The sequence below is a fragment of the Ahaetulla prasina genome, chromosome 13 (genome assembly GCF_028640845.1).
Source record: "Ahaetulla prasina isolate Xishuangbanna chromosome 13, ASM2864084v1, whole genome shotgun sequence".
NCBI lineage: Eukaryota > Metazoa > Chordata > Lepidosauria > Squamata > Colubridae > Ahaetulla > Ahaetulla prasina.
This window is the reverse complement of record NC_080551.1, coordinates 20461198-20480056: the sequence shown is the minus strand read 5'-3', so window position 1 is coordinate 20480056 and position 18859 is coordinate 20461198. Positions and strand designations below refer to the sequence as shown.

Here is an 18859-nt window from a genome sequence, read left to right as displayed (position 1 = left end):
GGGAATGTTTGCAAAGTGATAAAACTGTTTCTTAAAAGTTTTTTAGGGTTATGGCTTCCTCTCTTAGCTGGGGTTTCAGAACCTGAAGCATAATTAAATTTAAGGCACAGACAACCTGCTTTTCTGGAAAGAACAGTTGAAGTTCACCTTTAGCCTAGCCAATCAAGGATCACGTCTGCCATAAAACTTACAGGAAGATGGTTATGATTGTTGAATGACTGTCCAGGGTCTCAACACAAGATAAAGTCAGGCAAGAGTGCTGTGCCCCCACTAAATCTTTGAGGAAACTTCTTCTCAGTGTAAATAACCAAGTTTGTCCTCACCTCCCTTGTGGAGAAAAAGAAATAGAGGAAGCTCCCTATCATGGTTCCTGCAGTGATAGCCATAGCACTTAAGACTTATATACCGCTTCATAGTGCTTTTACAGCTCTCTCTAAGCGGTTTACAGAGTCAGCCTCTTGCCCCCCAACAATCTGGGTCCTCATTTGATCCACCTCGGAAGGATGGAAGGCTGAGTCGACCTGGAGCCTGGTGAGATTTGAACTGCCGAACAGCTGCCGAACAGCTAGCAGTCAGCTGAAGTAGCCTGCAGTGCAGCACTCTAACCACTGCGCCACCTCGGCTCTTGATAATAAATCATGCGCAGTGGCACAGGACTGTAGAGATGAAAATAATGGCCTCAACTTCTAACAGAAGAAAAATAAAGTCCCACTGCAGGCAAAAATAACTCAGGACTTCTGTGAGTCAGAAGAAGCTCTCCTACGGAACACAAAAACCGTCTCTTTTTCAAAGAGGGGTTAAAGCACAACGGACCTTCGGTTTTCAGAAGAAGACTGGGGATGGAGGAGGAGAGGAAACATGGGTCTCTGAATAGTAAGACTACACTATCCCAAAGATATCGAAGTTGTTCAAAGTGCTTGCGGCCAGAAGGACGAACAGCTAAAAGCCTTAATTCCTGGGGAATTGGTTACACATGCCAGTTGCAAAGTTCTTCTGAAACCCTCCGTCAAACCTGCAGCACATGCATGGGTCAGAGGTAGCATGACCCGGACAGCCCAAGGGAAAAGTAGCTGCAACCAGCAACGCCATGATTATCCATGCAAGAAGGAAAGCTGGGGGGGCGGGGAAGGATCTGACCACACGTTATGGGCATGGGCGCATCAAAGCCTAGAAACACACCAACGTATTTTACATGGAGATGATGCAGGAGAAAACCTGGCTTGACAGCAAACATACTTAGCTTCCTCTACTACTTCCACCTCAGTACGGGCTGCAAGTTGTACGTTGGAAGGTGCTCCTGCTGGCTCTTCAATGTTCAACTCACCGTTGGTTGAGCTTACCACCTGGAACAAATACAAACAGAGAAACAAAACCCTGTTAATAAGGGACCTCAGATGCAGATGCGGGTCAAAGGCATATCCAATGCAGCCTACAGGGCTTCTCGAACGCAGTAAGACATCTTGAAGACATCAGGCTGGTGATCAACCCTATCTTCCTTCTCTCTTGCAGCCTCTTTTTCTCCATCTGGGCACATCTGTTGATCAGGAAGCCAAGCGTGTGACACTCACAATCACCACTATAAGGGAGACTGCGTTATTCTGGCAGCAGAGGGGCCAGGAAGGGAAACAAGAGGGTGGTTTCAGATGGTGGAGGAGCTTCTTGTCCATGAAGTGGCTTATATCTGAACACATCAATCTCTTTGTGCAGAAGATCCTTAATAAGTGTTTGATTGACAATAGCAATAGCACTTATTATATACTGCTTTACAGGCCTCTCTAAGAGGTTTACAGAGTCAGCCTCTTGGCCCCCAACAATCTGGGTCCTCATTTGACCAACCTCGGAAGGATGGAAAGATGAATCAACCGTGAGCCTGTGAGGATCGAATTCATGGCAGTGGGCAGAGTGAGCCTGCAATACTGCATTCTAACCACTGGGAGGGAGGGAGGAAGATGGCAATAGACTTATATACCGCTTCACATTGTTTTTACAGCCCTCTTTAAGTGGTTTAGAGTCAGGCTGTTGCCTCCAACAATCTGGGTCCTCATTTTACCCACCTCAGAAGGATGGAAGGCTGCGTCAACCTTGAACCTGGTGAGATCTAAACTGCCAAATTGCAGGCAGCTGATAGTCAGCAGAAGTAGCCTGCAGTACTACACTTTTAACAACTGGACCACTGTGGCTCACAACGTACAATCCCGCAAGGAGCTAATTTAAATCCTGGCTACAGTGCAAGTCATTTGAAATCTGAATAATCAATTATATGCAGGTAGTCCTTGAAGTGCACCCGCAATCGAGCCCAAGACGTCTGTTGCTAAGCAAGACAGTTGTTAAGTGAGATTTGCCTCATTTTACAACCTTTTGGGCCACAGTCGTTAATCACTGGAGTTGTTACATTAGTATGGCGGTTGTGAAGTGAATTTGACTTCCCCACTGACTGTCAGAAAGTGACAAAATGGAATCGTATGACCCTGGGACACTGCAACTGTCATAAATACGAAACACGTGCCAAACATCTGAATTCTGATCATGTGACACAATGGGGATGCTGCAACGGTGCTGCGTGTGAAAAACAAACATAGGTAACTTTTTTCTGTGCTGTGCTAATTTTGAACGGTCATTAAATGAATGGTTGCAAGTCAAGGACTGCCTGTACCAGGGGTCTGCAACCTTGGCAACTTTAAGACTTGTGGACTTCAACTCCCAGTTGAAGCCAAGCTGGCTGAGGAATTCTGGGAGTTGAAATCCACAAGTCTTAAAGTTGACAAGGTTGGAGACCCCTGGCCTGTACTATATGATGTTTAAGACCTGTCCTTCCTTGCATGAGGAGGAGGAAAAGAAAAGGGGGAGGAGGGGGGAGGAAGAAAAGGGTATATAGAATGTGAATTTGGACAAAAATACAAATGTTTAGATCTGTGGCCTAGGTTCTGCCTAAAAACTTGTCCCCCAATTTGAGCCACCTCCAGATGTGGATTAATTCCCAAGATTTCTCCACCAGATTGGTCTTCCTTGAAGTTCACACCGGTGGAAGATGTCCAGGTTGGGGAAAGGGCTCTCCTAAAGAATCAGCATGTCGATACAGCAACGCCGCACTTCGTTCTAAGCCTTTGGGCGTTCGCAAACTTCTGATATCATGCCCACCCAACCCTCGTCATTCTAGCAGAAGCCAAAGGGTGCAGGGAAAAGATGGAGGGGACCCTGCGCATGCCCAAGGGGCGATAGCCAACAGCTGTGCGGGAGAGGGGAGAGGAAAAAAAAAGAAGCAATACCTGGACAGATCCCCCATGCCGTTCGGTAGCCAAGTGAGAGGTCAGAAACAAAGCATTGGCTTGCCGGACCGCCGGAATTTCCCACTCTCCTCTGCGTTCGGACACAGGCTGCCCAGGCATCAGCATGCAGGAAAGCAAAGAGACCAGAGGGAAGGCAAAAAGTTGAACCAGAACCAAGCAAGCATGTCAAAAAGCTCAAGAGGGACAGGGAAGCAAAGCATTTCGCCCAAGCGCTCTGCTAGCGAAAATGGGCTTCCAAGCTCTGTTTTCGGCTGTGATGGCCCCCTGCAACCCCCTGCCAGTGAAAATGGAGCTCAAGAGGGGTACTCGCAGCCCCTCCGAGCTCCATTTTCGCTGGCAGGGGCACCGCAGGCCAGTCCTTCACTGTTTCCAGGATGGCCCCGCAAGCCGGATCCAAGCACCCCGCGGGCTGGATCTGACCCCCCAGGTCTTGAGTTTGACACAAGGCACAATGCAGTCAAGGCAGATGTGTGTTCCCTTGCGGTTAAAAACAGAAAATAAATCTATATACAGGTAGTCCTCAAATTATGACCACAATTGAGCCCAACATTTCTGTTGCTAAGTGGAAGATTTATGAAGTGAGTTTTACCCCCATTTTACGACCTTTCTCGCCACATTCGTTAAGTGAATTGCTGCAGTTGTTCAGTTAGCAACACGGCTGCTGAGTGAGCCCTTTCTAGGAATTAACTACAGGCTGGAGATTTTAAAGAATGACAGCATTAAGGTGAACCAACCTGATTTCGGTAAGGCTGTACTGAGGATCGATCCCGGTGCATATGGGGATCTCTGATTACGGAGGGTCCCGATTCTACATGCATGGGTCCCACCGGAGTGGGCTGGAAAATAAAACACAGACACAGGTGAATCCCAGTCACTGAAAACAAAACAACGTTAACACTTTCCCCGGTTCAAAAGAGGAGAAAAAACCCCATCTGAAAAGAAAAATAGAGTGCGAAAGTTCTCGACAAAATACAGGTAGTCCTCAGACTTATGACCACAATTGAGCCCAAAATTTCAGTTGCTCAGCAAGACATTTCTTAAGTGAATTTTGCCCCGTTTTACGACCTTTCTTGCCACAGTTGTTAAAGGAGTCAACTGCAGTTGATAAGTTAGTCACACGGTTGTTAAGTAAATCGGGTGTCCCCCTTTGACGTTGCTTGTCAGAAGGTCGCAAAAGGGGATTGTGTAACCCCGGGACACTGAGACCGTCATAACTGTGAGCCAGTTGCCAAGTGTCTGGATTTTGATCAAGTGACCATGGGGATGCTACAACGGTCGAAAGTGTGAAAAATGTTCACAATTCACTTTTTTCAGTGCCGTTATTACAATCAACTACAATAAATTATTGTAAGTCGAGGGCTACCTGTCCAGGTGGTGACCTTACTTTCCAGATAACAAGGCAATGAGGTTGTGTCGCAACTGGCTTTTAAAGAGCAACCTCTGGAAAAGTACAGCAGATCCCACAGGATGGCCACTTACAATTGGTCTGCCAACCCAGTCGTAGGCATAATCGAAGTTGAATCCTCTCTTTTCAAATAACTCTGTGAAGATGGTTCGTAGGTAATCGTAGTCGGGTCTCTCAAAGAAGTCTAATCGTCTGACGTAACGAAGGTAGGCGGCCATCTCCTCTGTTAAAGGGAATTAGGAAGAAGCAACATCAGACAATCTGTTCAGAAAGAAGTAGAAGCAGAATACATTTCAGCGTTACCTACTGGTCAGATTAAACCCCCTAATTATCAGTTTACAGAGGCAGGTGAGATTGAGAAACCTGTTGCATGGATGAGCCACCAAGCCATGGATTTCTAAAGGCCCACCTTAGAATGTCTTTGAAATATTTGCAACAATTAATCGGCACCAGCTTTGGAACAATTAAGTGTTTACGTTCTCTGAACTGTTAAAGGCACCAGTGGGTATAAAGATAAAATACGTAGCTACGGTCACTTCAAAAACCCAAGCTGAAGAAGAAATTTAGACTTAATGGATTCTAATGCAGGTGTATCTTCACACACCCAAGGAGGAGATGCAGTCTGCTTGCTTTAAGCAGCTTGGGGGCTGCTGGGATGCAAATTATACACCTTTGCATATTGTGAATTTCTTAACACTGATGGTTTGTGGAACTCAGACTGAAAGTCCAAGTCATAAAAAGGCCAGGTGATTCAGAGCCGAGATAGGCAAGGCCCTGCCAGGGATTACATCACTTCAAAAAGAACTGAAAGCTGGTAGAACTTCACGTTCTAGAGAAGTTTCAGACAGAAACCCTCCCTCATTGAATCAGTATTTGCTAAACATGTTCAGATCTTTTCTTTTTTCCCCATGATTAGAGGAAGAGAGCATCAAGCACCACTGTCTAGGTTTCAAATTTTAGAAAGCAGTTTCACAGGCAGTTTTAAATTCGGTGATGAAGAAACCGTCTTCCGCCAGATACAGAACTGAATTTGGAAGACAGACTGGAGACACGACAACTATGTTTTTCAGGGACCATCCTGGCCACTGGCACCAGGGTTGACAGAGCCAGAAGCTACTAAAATATCGAAGAGAAACATCAACAATGCCTCTTACCTGTTTGCTCCAATGAGAGTGTGCTTTGAACATTTCACCTGGAATTTGCTATGTTATTTCAATATTTCAAGTGTATCATCTAGACTTGGGGTGTCCAACTGTGGAAACTTTAAGTCTTGTAGACTTCAACTCCTAGAATTCCCCAACCAGCATATCAAATATGCTGCTTTTTGTCTAGACAGCACAAAGTATTCACTGCAGCCTACCAGATGACTGAAACACCTATGTTTGTGGCTGTAAGCCAACTGCAAAAATGTTTTATCCAATGGGAAGCAGATTGCAAAATTTGACAACTTGTCACAAACCTGATAAACCCTGATAAATCAGACTAGTTAATAGAAATGTTTGAAATATCAGGAGGAGTTTGCAAGTAATTACGGGCTCAAGAAAAAGTCAGATTTTAAAGTGTAATTGAAATTTGTGGCCAACTCTAAATATAATATATTAGACTATGGTTTCCAGGTGTCTGCCTATTTTTTTTTATACTAGCATATTTCTCTGTACTAGCTACATTCTAAAAATCACCGTCTTAATAGTTCTTATTTCTGGGAGTAATTTACAGAAATGATAAGCCACCAGAACTGAAACTTACCTGGGAAGTTCTCACAGAGAACATCAATTGGAGTATTCCTCTTCGTGTCCCCAATCTTCTGGTATCGCTCTTTCAGTGTATCAGCCTGTGAAATGCAGAGGATTCTAATTTTAAAAACTATTATTGGGTCGTAATATGTAGGATGCTGTCCTGGAGAGAAGGACAGGTGAAATAACCGGAGGAACAATATTTGAGTGAGTTATAGAGGTTTGGCAACCATTTAACTAAGTCCTTGCATGTCATCTGATACATCTTTATCTGCATCATAACTCAGCAAGTTTTGTTTTTAACACCAGCCCTGAAAAAAAAAGTGTGATTTAAAATTTTCCCACCTGCAAAATGAAACCAAATTGGTCCACTTTCTGTATACTAGCTTCCCTTTTAACTTGCTGGGGGAATTATGATCATTCAGTCATTTTAATAGAGTGTTGTGGGTTGGTTGGTTTTTAAACTTTTCTGGGAGACTTTTGTAAGTCTCTGGTGTGGCCAACTGTAACAAATCTAGTATATCAAATTAGGTGGGGCAAAACCTGGATATTGACAGTGAGATGTCCTTCCGAAAGGGTGAAAATAAAAATAAGTTGTCAGAAGAGGCAGGTAATTAACACAGAAGCTATCTGCCAAAACCCAACTGATGCACATTTTAGCATCTACCTTAAGGCCTTGCCATGGTAAACTGCCTCGAAGAAAATACATGAACATGTGTCCAAGAGCCTCCAAGTCATCTCGCCGACTCTGTTCTAAAACACGTAAGAGAACAGAACACTGCTCTAACATCTTAATCAACATTAACGTTAGTAATTACATTCCTAGTAATTAACTCCAGTATGAAAAAGAAGACATCCGTAAGGATGCAGACACATAAGCAACATTATCTATAAGGAGCCTGAGAAATTATTGAGTAAAAGTTGCTTTACATGTAAAACAACAGAATTGAGTTATTATTCATATTCTCCAAGATGGCCATTCTCATATTCAAATGGAACACACATCTGTGTTAAAACTAAACTGGACAGTCTGGGATTCTCCAGACTGTCTTGCACTATCACAATTTCTGACCTTTGTTCAGGTGGTGTTGTTTTTTGGTAATGTGTAAACCTGGTTTATTCCTTTCTTAATAAAAACAGGATTAAAGGCTTGATCTACTCTTGTTTTGTTTTGAATTCCTAATGTGTGGAAAAGCACAAAATTTAAGTTCATGTATCACAGTGAAGAAGCTACTGTGGTTTGTTTTGCTTGCAGGAGGAGAAAAGGAGGAAAAATTGAATAACAGCTGTAGTAATTCTCACCTCCTAATAGACAATTTTGGAAATGCTGGCTCACTAGGTCAATCCCAGCTGATAAACTGCTATGAAAGGACATGCACGGGTAATATGCATGAGTTATATCTTTGAGTTCATATTTATTACAGGCATGCCGAAGTCATACTGCTATCTAATTTTAAAGAGAGTCACAATGTGAAAATTAACAGCTCCCAAACATGTTTTTGTGATATAAACAGCACAGAAAAGTATACACTGAACAAACCTTTGCCCAGGTGTGTATTAATGGACATATATCTTGCTGTTCCAGTAAGGCTCTTGTGTTCTCTGTAAGGTATATGTTTTTGTGTTTCAGGATCAATGTACTCCTTGGCCAATCCAAAGTCTATTATGTGGATGACGTGTTCTTTCTTATTTCCTTGCCGGCCAATAAGAAAATTCTCTGGCTTGACATCTCGATAAATGAGATTCTTTGAGTGCACAAATTCCATTCGAGTAATCTATAAAAAGACAAAGAAGTAAGTTATTCTACATCTCTGAATTAAAAATCCTTTGCTAACTGTTCAGAACCAGTATTTTGAATTAAAGTTCACATGTACAGGATCACTAGATATGAAAATACCTACATATAACAACATGCTTTTTTGCCGTATTAAAAATGCATGCCTTTATTTAGCTAAAGAAAATGGGAAATATAAGCTAATTAGATCATAATCAATTTAAGAAGCTACCTTCTAAACAATGCATAGAAATTATTCTGGGTTGGGCATTCTGTTCACTGAATATGTTTTGTTTCCTTTAATAATTTTTTTTAAAAAAATATTGTCCTACACTGTTATACCAAATGGACCAAGAAAAGGCCACAACATGCCTCAAACTATCTAACAGTCCTTAGTAAATAGTTTGAAAGCCACTGTCCATGACCTGATTTCTGTTCGTAACGCTCATTTGATGCAGCCTATTTTAGCCACAAATCACCTGTAATCAAACTAGCAGCTTGGCTTAACTAGTGCTCTTTTAAATGCCTGAGCTTCATTTTGGAAACTTTTTGCTGAATCCATGCTAGTTAAAAAAAACCAAAATAAGCTTATAAAGAAAAGTTTGCCTAACAGTCAAAAAAAAGGCAATACTGTTATTGGAAATATTTGAGGTTGGAAGAAGGCAGGATGTTTACAGAAACACGAAACTGTTCTTCTACTCACCAGCTGAATTGCTATCATTAAGACAGTCTTCAGAGTGAACGTTCTATCACAGAGGTCAAACAGGTCTTCCAAACTTGGACCAAGGAGCTCCAGTACCATGGCATTGTATTTTCCACATGGACCATAATAATATACCTGTGGGAAGCCTTCAACTGAAACAAATGCAAATAATAATAACAACAACTGCAGTATTTCAAGAGGATGTCATAAACAAAAAAAACAAGACTCAAAACCACCAGCTTTGACTTGGGCCACCCAAATAAAAGTGCTAGAAAAATATATCCTAAATTCCTTCATCACCACATTTCATTTGGTCTTTCCTTTTCAAAAGGAAACCCCAAATTTCAAATTAGACCTAGGCCAGCGCAGCCATTCGTGACAACATTTATACCACTGGCAGAATTCAATTCGTTGAATTTGATGATGGCTTACAGAGCTACACAGATGGCCTCTAAGATAATTTATGTGTTTTTTTTCCTGTTTGGGACAAACTGAATCAAATCACCAGCTACTTTTCCAAGGTATCAGTTTATGAATGTGACATGGAGAGAGATTACTTTAAAAAACAACAGTGATGATTTTTGGGAATACAGAAAATGTTACTTTGGCCCTTGCCTTGCATCTGATGAGTTATACGCACTACACTTAATCACTGCTAAAAAGTGCACCCTCTGATTTCTAGGATATTTGTAGCTTTCAAATATATGGTTGCGTAAGTATTAGTTTCACTACATCCCTTTGCCACAATTTATTTTAACTCCTAGGAGAAAGATTTCTTACCTGAGCTGCCGAGGTGTTTGTAAAATCTATACTCTAAGTGCAGTTGTGGGGCACGAGATTTTAATGGTTCCTATAAAACACAAAATAATGAAACAAAAATGAACTGATTGTTTAATGGTGGATTGTTTTCCTAAATGACAATATAGGAGCAGGAATACATTAAATCAGTCTTGCAAAGTGGCTTTCCAGTTTGAATATACACATGCACAGCCATTCAAAGCAAGGCTTTTCGATTGTAAAATTTTATTTTACGCCACTCAGAATCACATTTGTGAGATGGATGGCTGTATAAATATAATAAATTTAATAGTAGTGCAGGTAGGTGGAAAAAACACATTGTTTTAAAAGGAGATGAACTACCATGTCTTTAATGTTCAATGAAATATATCAGTGTTTCTCAACCTTGGACACTTGAGGCCAGGTGGACTTCAACTCCCAAAATGCTGGGTGGAATTCTGGGAGTTGAGGTCCACCCAGTTTCAAGTTGCCAAATATATGAGTTGCTGAAATATATGATCATTTCCTAAATGTGTAAAGGTAAAGGTTCCCCTTACATATATGTGCTAGCCATTCCCGACTCTAGGGGGCGGCGCTCATCTCCTTTTCAAAGCCGAAGAGACAGCACTGTCCAAAGACGTCTCTGTGGTCATGTGGCCGGCATGACTAAACGCCAAAGGTGCACGGTACGCTGTTACCTGCCCACCAAAAGTGGTCCCTATTTTTCTACTTGAATTTTTTTTTTACGTGCTTTCGAACTGCTAGGTTGGCAGAAGCTGGGACAAGTAACGGGAGTGCACTGCGTTACACGGCACTAGGGATTTGAACCGCTGAACTGCCAATCTTTCTGATTGACAAGCTCACCATCTTAGCCACTGAGCCACCGCGTCCCTAGTTTCCTAAATGTACACATACCTCTATTAGGACTGTGCCATCTTTATAGGAAAGATGAAAGATGATGGGAATGCAAAACATCCATTCTAAAACATCTGATTCTGAAACGGCTCACTCCAACTTCATAGAAAAGAGTTTTGTATTCCAAAATTGGTCAGAATGGCTTCTTTCAGACTGGATCTACATCGCTAGCAAGATGGACGCGTATCAATTCAATACATAAATAAATCTATTTCTCATGCCCACCAACTTAGGTGAGCTGATGGACGGGCATATAAGGATTCCTCATATTGGAGTCTTCCATTCATCTGCTGCAGTCCTTTTAAAAACTTGGTGGCAAGCAGTAAAGAGTTTTAAAAATAATCACTGGCATTTAAATTGAGCCAGGAATGGTTTTAGTGAGCAGCACAGCTGATACTGAATTGGTTTCCACAAAATTTAAAGGTAGTACCACAATACAGCACAAATATGAAATGGAGGCTCGATGCAATCAGGACAAATCTGGCTTGAAAAAAATTTCTTGTTGGGATAACCTTTGGCATACAGAATTTTTTTAAAAAACCACAAAACTACTCACCAGCTTGATTGCTACATATTCATTTGTGTAAAGATTTTTGCCTGCAAGAGAAAGAGAAATTTGTTTCAAATAGCAACCAGGACATGCAAATTATTATTTTTAGTTGTTTGGTTTCTCTCAAAATTAAAAAAAAAGGTTCAATAGCTTGTTTATTTATTATCAACTTTTGTTTGCAACTCACATTACCCTCAATAATCCATCTTCTAAGAGTAATTATTCAATTTTTAAAGTTTATTCTATATACTTTGGAAAGTAAATAACAGAAATACAGGAAATATTCCTCAAAATACTTTACATTACACGCAGAGGTGTAACATCCAAGTAACAAAAATCCCTGTTAGTTTCAAGAATGCTAAATCAAAGTTCATTAAAAATGAAACAGGAAGCCAGAAACCTGTGTTACATGTATGTATGTGAAGCCTCTATCCATTATAGCAACAGGTAAAAAGTGTTGCTAACTGCAACCACTACGTACAGTGTTTTATATGTACAGGTAGTCCTCGACTTACAACCATTCATTTAGTGACCGTTCGTCATTACAACGGCACTGAAAAAAGTGACTTATGTTTTTTGTGCTAAAGTCAATGGGGAAGGCAGGTTCACTTAACAATGGTGTTGCCAACCTAACCCTTGCGGGTGATTCACTTAACACCTGTGGCGAAGACAGGTCGTAAAATGGAGCAAGCTTCACTTAACAGATGTCCCACTTAGCAACAAAAATCTGGGGGGCCAATTGTGGTCCTAAGTCGAGGACCGCCTGCAGCAGGCAATTCTGGCTGGTCAGGATTAAAAGCCACCGCTGAACCGGCTGAGGCTCTTACCTAGCCTGAGCTCCCCAAAATTGCCACAGCCGATCTTCTTGCCAACCCTAAAATTGGGCCCAACCATGAGAACTCCAGCCGCCGAAGTGGAACTCGATGCTCGAGAACTGTGTGTGCTTCTTCCTGGATTTGCTTTCCCTGTTCGCCTTTCATCTTTCTCCCTAGTAATATGGTCCATGATCTTGCAATAAAAAATATCTGGTAGTTAAGTAGGATTTGGTCTTTGCACTTATTCTTGAAGAGAGAAATATAGATCCAGAAGAATCATTGGGTCAAACTATAAAATACTTTGGAGATCTTTTGGCATCATATCCAGGCTGTTAGGCACGGGTCACGGAGGCTCCGGGGATGACTTCACCGTCCTCAGCGAGGTAGAGGAAAACCTTACACTACCTGCAGAAGGGAGGAAGGGCAAAAAAGGGCAAGATCACAATCCGATTGGTGAAAGAAGAAGGTGAAACGAAACAGGGATATACAACAAAAAAGGCCCTCCTTGGGTATCGAGGAAAAGAAGAACGACTCAAAAGAGTTGTTGGATGCACACAAAAAAAAAATTTGTCAGGAATATTAAAGCAAAAAGCTATTATTTGTGGTGGCCTCCATTTGTTAGACAGCCCGAAACAAACGATGTCAAAGTTACCGATCCCTGACGCTACAGGTTTATGATTTTACTTGTAACCTAATTCTATGATCCTACCTGGCCTGGAAAGGAAAGGCATAAAAGCATTTTGCTGTTCAACCCCCCCAAAAAAATGTTTGTTCCAGCTACATGTTTGTGATGAAACCAATCTGGCTGGCTGACACTGAGTCACTATAACTCCCCCTAGAATGTAAGAGCCTCATGGAACTCAGGTGACTATGATAACACAATGAGCTTTATGGGAGTTCAGGAAAAATAATGACGGCGATCAGGACCATTCAGAAGGCAAGGCGCCTTTGTGCTGTATAATCCCAAAACCGTCTCTTCTTTTGTCTTTTAAAATAGTAAGTAATAATGAATAAGTCTGTAAATCAGCAAAATACACAGCCTAACATCTCCATTTACTTCTAGTAAAGAAAAATGTGAAGGAAAAATTATCCCAGAAATTAACACATCTGAGCTGCATATATAGTTAACTACCTACAACGGCTAATGTTTTTTTATTATTATTATTTTGAAAGGAGTTTTCCCCCCACTCCTATTCAAGCCACCAGCATGAAAGGGCAGGAAAAACTGAGCTTTCAACCAAGTCTGAACTGTGTGGTCTTCATAAGGAATTTGCCTTGAAAGCAAAACAAAAGTTTAATCTTTTGGTGTCAAGTGTGAATGAAAACAAAATAGATAAAAGAAGTTAAATATTCTGACGTATTAAACACATCAAAGTTTGGGTCCAAAGCAGAAACTCGTGAGTTTATTGTTGTTGTTGTTGTTTTTAACGGACAAAATCTGAGATCCGTTCTATATTATAGCAATTTTTGGACACTGCTGGATTGTTTAGGGGAGACAATATTTTGCGTATCACAAATAGGAAATCACTTATCACTGGGTGATATGTTACCCACATAGCTTTAACATTTTCATTAGATTTTGACTGATAAAGCCAATATAAGTGCTGCTTACTCTGTTTTGCATGATATTAAAATTTCAAATGTGTGCTGGATACATATTAAACTTATTTTTTTTTTTTAAAATTGAATTGTATAATACAACCGCCACAAAGCGAAGAGAAAGAGTGCCAGAAATAAATACAAATAATTAATGCCACTACACTAAGCAAGGAATAGAAAACTGCTGATGGGTTATATTTTGGAATTACTTATACAAACATCAAACTAAAGGGAAAAAAAGAACAAAGTTTATAACCTGACTTTCGAGTTTCGTTCTGAAATCAAAGAGCCAACTGACCGTATTAAGATGCAGCCATTTCGAATGAATCACTAGGTAAACACACCATGATCTAAATGCAACCACCGACTCATCAATACGTATCAATTATATACATTTTCAATTAATCTGAATAGATTTACCACCTATTTTGAAGAACAGTCAACAACTGGAAGTGGTTGCCATGGAAGTGGCACATAGTTGTGCCCACGCAACAGGACTGAGAAGCTGAAAACAAGCAGCTACAGGAGAAACTGATAGTGCAAAAAGACTGAAAGGGGAATTAAACACCACTGAATTTTTACTCTGCCCTAAGTAACCCCTAAGTAACAGAGATTAATAATCAATATTTCTTTTTTGTTTTATATATAGCAATCTGCTTTTCAAAACAAAGGAAAACACTGTCTAAGCAAGCAGAGTTCCAAAATTCCCTTTCAAGCCTTGTTCAGTTTGACACAAACAATTCAAGTAAATTACAGTATCTTGTTCATATCGCTGCAACTAGCATTCCTTGGGAACCCAACAGAACCCTATTAAAACTCTCAATTATTAAAAGTCTACTTTAACAAGAACACACACTATATAGTTAATATTTTGGTATAAAACTGATCACTTCTGGTTGGCAAATCAAATGGGAACGATAATTTTACATAACACGGAAGAATAAAGTTTCAGATAGCAATAGAACCTACCGGTATTTATCACCGTAACACCTATAGTTACATGAGCTATTATAATGAAATCTGATATAGATACACGGACATTCATAATGTGATTTGGATCAGTTTGTCAACCTTGGCCAATTGAGGATGTATGGATTGGAGGATTCTGGGAGCTGAAGTCCATACATCTTCAAGTGGCCAAAGTTGAGAAACCCTAGTTTGGATAAATCCCTTCAAGTCTCATATCAGAGACCACTAAGCAATCCAAAAGTCTAATTCCCAACTTAATGACTGAATGGATATGACTACACAACGCTGTAATACATAGCCGTGGTGAATTATTATAAAGAACTAAAGAAGCTTCTTGGATGAGAGGTGAAACATTTTCAAGAAAAAACCAAGGAAGCTCACTAGACTTTTGAACAGCACCTTTGGGACAATCATGACCTGAATGATTCGAGAATCTTCATAGACAGTATAAAGAAGCATTTTAAAAAAAGATATTTAAGTATCTTTGTTGTAGTAATTTATAAGTTCATTGTTTCATTAAAGAGAACTGTATCCTACAATTTTAAGAACATTTAATCACATACCTCCCAAATCAAAGGCAGTCCATGTAACACTGAACATCAGACTGCCAAAATAATTATCTGTTGCAGATTTTTTTCTGCCAAACAGGAAGAAGTGGTATTCCATACCTGAAGAGTTAGAGGAAAGATAAGCACATCTTCTAGAAGAGAGATATCATGACTGTATTAGAGTGCCATGAAATTAAAATGGAACAATTATACCAAAGTAAAACTATACATTTCAATGTCAAAGTATTTATATCAGTTGCTACTGAAAACAAGCTTGAAGCTGCTTCCCCTAACAAAAGTGTTTCAGTTTTACGTTTTAGTTACAGTTTTAGTTTAGTTTTAATTTAGTTTTAGTTACAGTTCCTCTGAAACTCCTACAGATATTTCCTATCTATACAAGAATTCAAGCTTCTGGCCAAAGGTATAATCTAGAATTTCCTTTATAAAATTACTACTTATACTACGTTCCACTTTCAAAAACTGCTTTTATTCTTTCATATAACAATACTTCTCTGATTTGGGAAACTAATTAAGGAAGACATCATTTCAATTCAACTATATTTAACATTCCTCTCATTTTAGCCTGTACCTCTCAACTCCATCTTTTTAAATGTACCTATTTCAACATCCTCAAAGCATTTAATTTGTTGACACAAGGTCTTCAGATTGGTATTTACCAAACAAACATTAATTCTCCAAAAGTCAAAAAGGAATTTCGTCAAGAGTTACGTCCAACAGAGAAAAGTACTGCAAAAAGATCATCCTTCAGCTGCAGACCATAATAAACCACTGCACTTTAAGCACTGAGTCATCTAGGTTGAAAGAAAAACAAGGCAATCAAGAAGACGCAAAGAGGAAGCCCGAAAGAAGGGAAAAAAAGAAGGAAAAGAAAAACATGTTCCTTTGGTGCATTTGCTTCCTTACATCCTTATAAACTGTTTAAGTTTGGCTTGTTCCAGAGGGAGCCCATGCTAAAAGTTATCCCACCAGGTTGCAATTCAAAACTCAGGGGGAAAGTTTCCTAAACTAAGGTGGAGAGTTCAACAGGTTTAAAGTAAAGACAGAAACTTTCTTTTCCAACAGAAAAGGAAATTTACACTCCAGGGTTGAACTGTGGAGTTCTCGTCTCAAAGGTACTTTTCAAAAGGCAACCGGATTATTTTTTTTTCCCTTGCGGAAGATGTTTCACGTCTCATCCAAGCAGCTTCATCAGAAGAACGGAAGAAACTTCTTGGATGGGAAGCGAAACGTCTTCAAAGAAAAACAGTTGCCTTTTTATAAAAAGCACCTTTGAGACAAACCAGGACCAGGATGACTTGAAAATCTCCAGACATGTGGAATCCTTGGCTGCTCTCTCTCTCTCTCAAACTTAGCAATTTTTCTTGCGGATGTTTCATTACCCCACTAGGTAGCATCATCAGGGCTACCAGGGAGCGGAATTTGCAAAATGGGGGAACGAACAATGAAATGTCTTCAAAAAAACAACCAAACTCAGAGGGCACCAAGGACCCACAGCCCAGCCTACCCCACTATATACATATATATACATACTGCACGAATCAAGAAGAGGGCCGTGAAAATATTTGCAGATCCCTCGCATCCTGGACATAAACTGTTTCAACTCCTACCCTCAAAACGACGCTATAGAGCACTGCAAACCAGAACAACTAGACACAAGAACAGTTTCTTCCCGAAGGCCATCACTCTGCTAAACAAATAATTCCCTCAACACTGTCAGACTATTTACTGAATCTGCACTACTATTAATCGTTTCATAGTTCCCATCACCAATCTCTTTCCACTTATGACTGTATGACTATAACTTGTTGCTGGCAATCCTTATGATTTATATTGATATATTGACCATCAATTGTGTTGTAAATGTTGTACCTTGATGAACGTATCTTTTCTTTTATGTACACTGAGAGCATATGCACCAAGACAAATTCCTTGTATGTCCAATTACACTTGGCCAATAAAAATTCTATTCTATTCTATTCTATTCTATATAAAGGGGAACCTTTACTGTATGTATGTGTGGTAGGTATACATACATACATACCTACCGCACACACACACGGTAAAAGTTCCCCTCGCACATATATGCTAGTCGTTGCCAACTAGCTCATCTCCGTTTCAAAGCCGAAGAGCCAGCGCTGTCCGAAAACGTCTCCATGGTCATGTGGCCGGCATGACTCAACGCCAAAGGCGCACGGAACGCTGTTCCCTTCCCACCAAAGGTGGTCCTTATTTTTTCTACTTGCATTTTTTACCTGTTTTCGAACTGCTAGGTTGACAGAAGCTGGGACCAAGGAACGGGAGCTCACCCCCTTACGCAGCGCTAGGGATTCGAACCGCTGAACTGCCGACCTTTCAATCAACAAGCTCAGCGTCTTAGCCACTGAGCCACTGCGTACCATACATACGTGTGTGTGTGTGTGTGTGTGTGTGTGTGTGTGTGTGTGTGTGTGTGTATATATATATATATAGAGAGAGAGAGAGAGGGAGACGGATGGTATGTATGCATGTTGTATGTATACGTTTATATTTATGCATGTTTATATGTACGTGCGTATGTATGTTTGTATGTGTGTATGTATGTTTAAATGTATGTACGTATATGTACATACATACACATCCAACCAGCCCACGGAAAGGCACCTGACAGGCCCGGGCAGCCGTTTCCCAGGCGGCGGCTCTGCTTCCAGGGATTCCGCCTCCAGGGGCGAACCCTCCGCGGGGCTCTCCACGTGGACCCTTCCGACGTGCAGCGCCGGGGCCGCGAGAACGGCGCCTCCGCCCGCCCGCCTCCCTCCCTCCCTCCCTCCCTTTGTCTCCTTCCCAGATCGCGGGCCAGGCAGAGCCCGCCACAACGGAAAGGCTGCCTGCCGGGCGCCTCCGAAGACCCGACCGCGGGGGAGGGAGACGCTGGGTCCGGAGAAGCGACCCCCGACCCAAAAGGAAGGCGGGGGAGGGGGAGCCCTGGAACTGCCCGGGCGCCGTTTAAATGCCCCACATGGCCGGAGGGCTCCGCCCCTGGGGCGGGGGAGGGGAAGGGGAGAAGACCGCCCCCACTCAGGCCCCCCCCCTCTCAGCTCCGGGCCTTCGGGGCGCCCCCTCAGCAGCGCAGGGCGAGGAGCGACTCCCCTTCCCGCCCTCTCTCGCGAGCGTTCCCCGTCGGCTACGGTTAACGGCGGACGCCCCCGCCTGCCTCCCTCCCGCCCTGAAAAACGAGCCCGAGGCGGCCCGCACCTCGGCCTTCTTACCGTCCCGAGGAAAAGCCGCTTCTCCCGGCTGGGAGGGGGCGCGAACCCGGGGCCACTGCCCCCTCCTTTCGCGGAGCGCTCTGAGGGGAGAGGGAGGGGGGGGGGAGCGGGCCACCCCGGAAGCGCTTCCCGCGGACACGCCCTACGACGGCCGGCGCCCTATCGGAGAGACGCCAGCCGGCCTGAGGCGCGCGTCACAAAAGTGTTTCCGGGGCCCGAACGCCTTAGCAACCGCGTCCGGTTGCTAAGCGGAACAGGGCGGGGTTTCGGACGCCGAGCCGGCGCAGGCGCAGACAGGATTTCCTTCAGCCAGAGGGAGAGGATGGTGTTGAGATAGAGGCACGCAGATTGTGGGGTCACGTGTGACTTGTTTATATGCTGATCCTGGAAAGGGATCCCTGGATTGAGCAGGGATTGGAGACCACTGGGAAATCCCAGGAAGTGGGGGAATATCCAGAAGGTGACCAAGACAATGGTCCGACCCTGGCTAGGTGGCTCAGTGGCTAAGACGCTGAGCT

At 42.1% G+C, this 18859-nt stretch overlaps 1 protein-coding gene across 3 annotated transcripts in view; it reads right to left on the bottom strand.

Moving 5' to 3' along the window:
• The window catches only part of CSNK1G1 (casein kinase 1 gamma 1), a 33047-nt gene extending 14602 nt beyond the window's left edge, over window positions 1-18445 (bottom strand). For 2 of the 3 annotated variants that reach the window (XM_058156303.1, XM_058156304.1), the window contains exons 1-11: window positions 18342-18445; window positions 11972-12364; window positions 11151-11191; window positions 9683-9752; window positions 8903-9054; window positions 7966-8200; window positions 7093-7178; window positions 6439-6523; window positions 4767-4915; window positions 4022-4123; window positions 1237-1343 (exon numbers count right to left, since the gene is read on the bottom strand). In XM_058156303.1, the coding sequence (XP_058012286.1) occupies window positions 1237-1343; window positions 4022-4123; window positions 4767-4915; window positions 6439-6523; window positions 7093-7178; window positions 7966-8200; window positions 8903-9054; window positions 9683-9752; window positions 11151-11191; window positions 11972-12149 (1205 nt within the window). In that variant the 5' untranslated portion in view covers window positions 12150-12364; window positions 18342-18445. Of the gene's footprint in view, window positions 1-1236; window positions 1344-3266; window positions 3375-4021; window positions 4124-4766; window positions 4916-6438; window positions 6524-7092; window positions 7179-7965; window positions 8201-8902; window positions 9055-9682; window positions 9753-11150; window positions 11192-11971; window positions 12365-18341 lie in introns of all 3 variants that reach the window. The other variant, XM_058156305.1, reaches the window with a different exon arrangement.
• Between the last annotated feature and the right edge of the window lie 414 nt (window positions 18446-18859).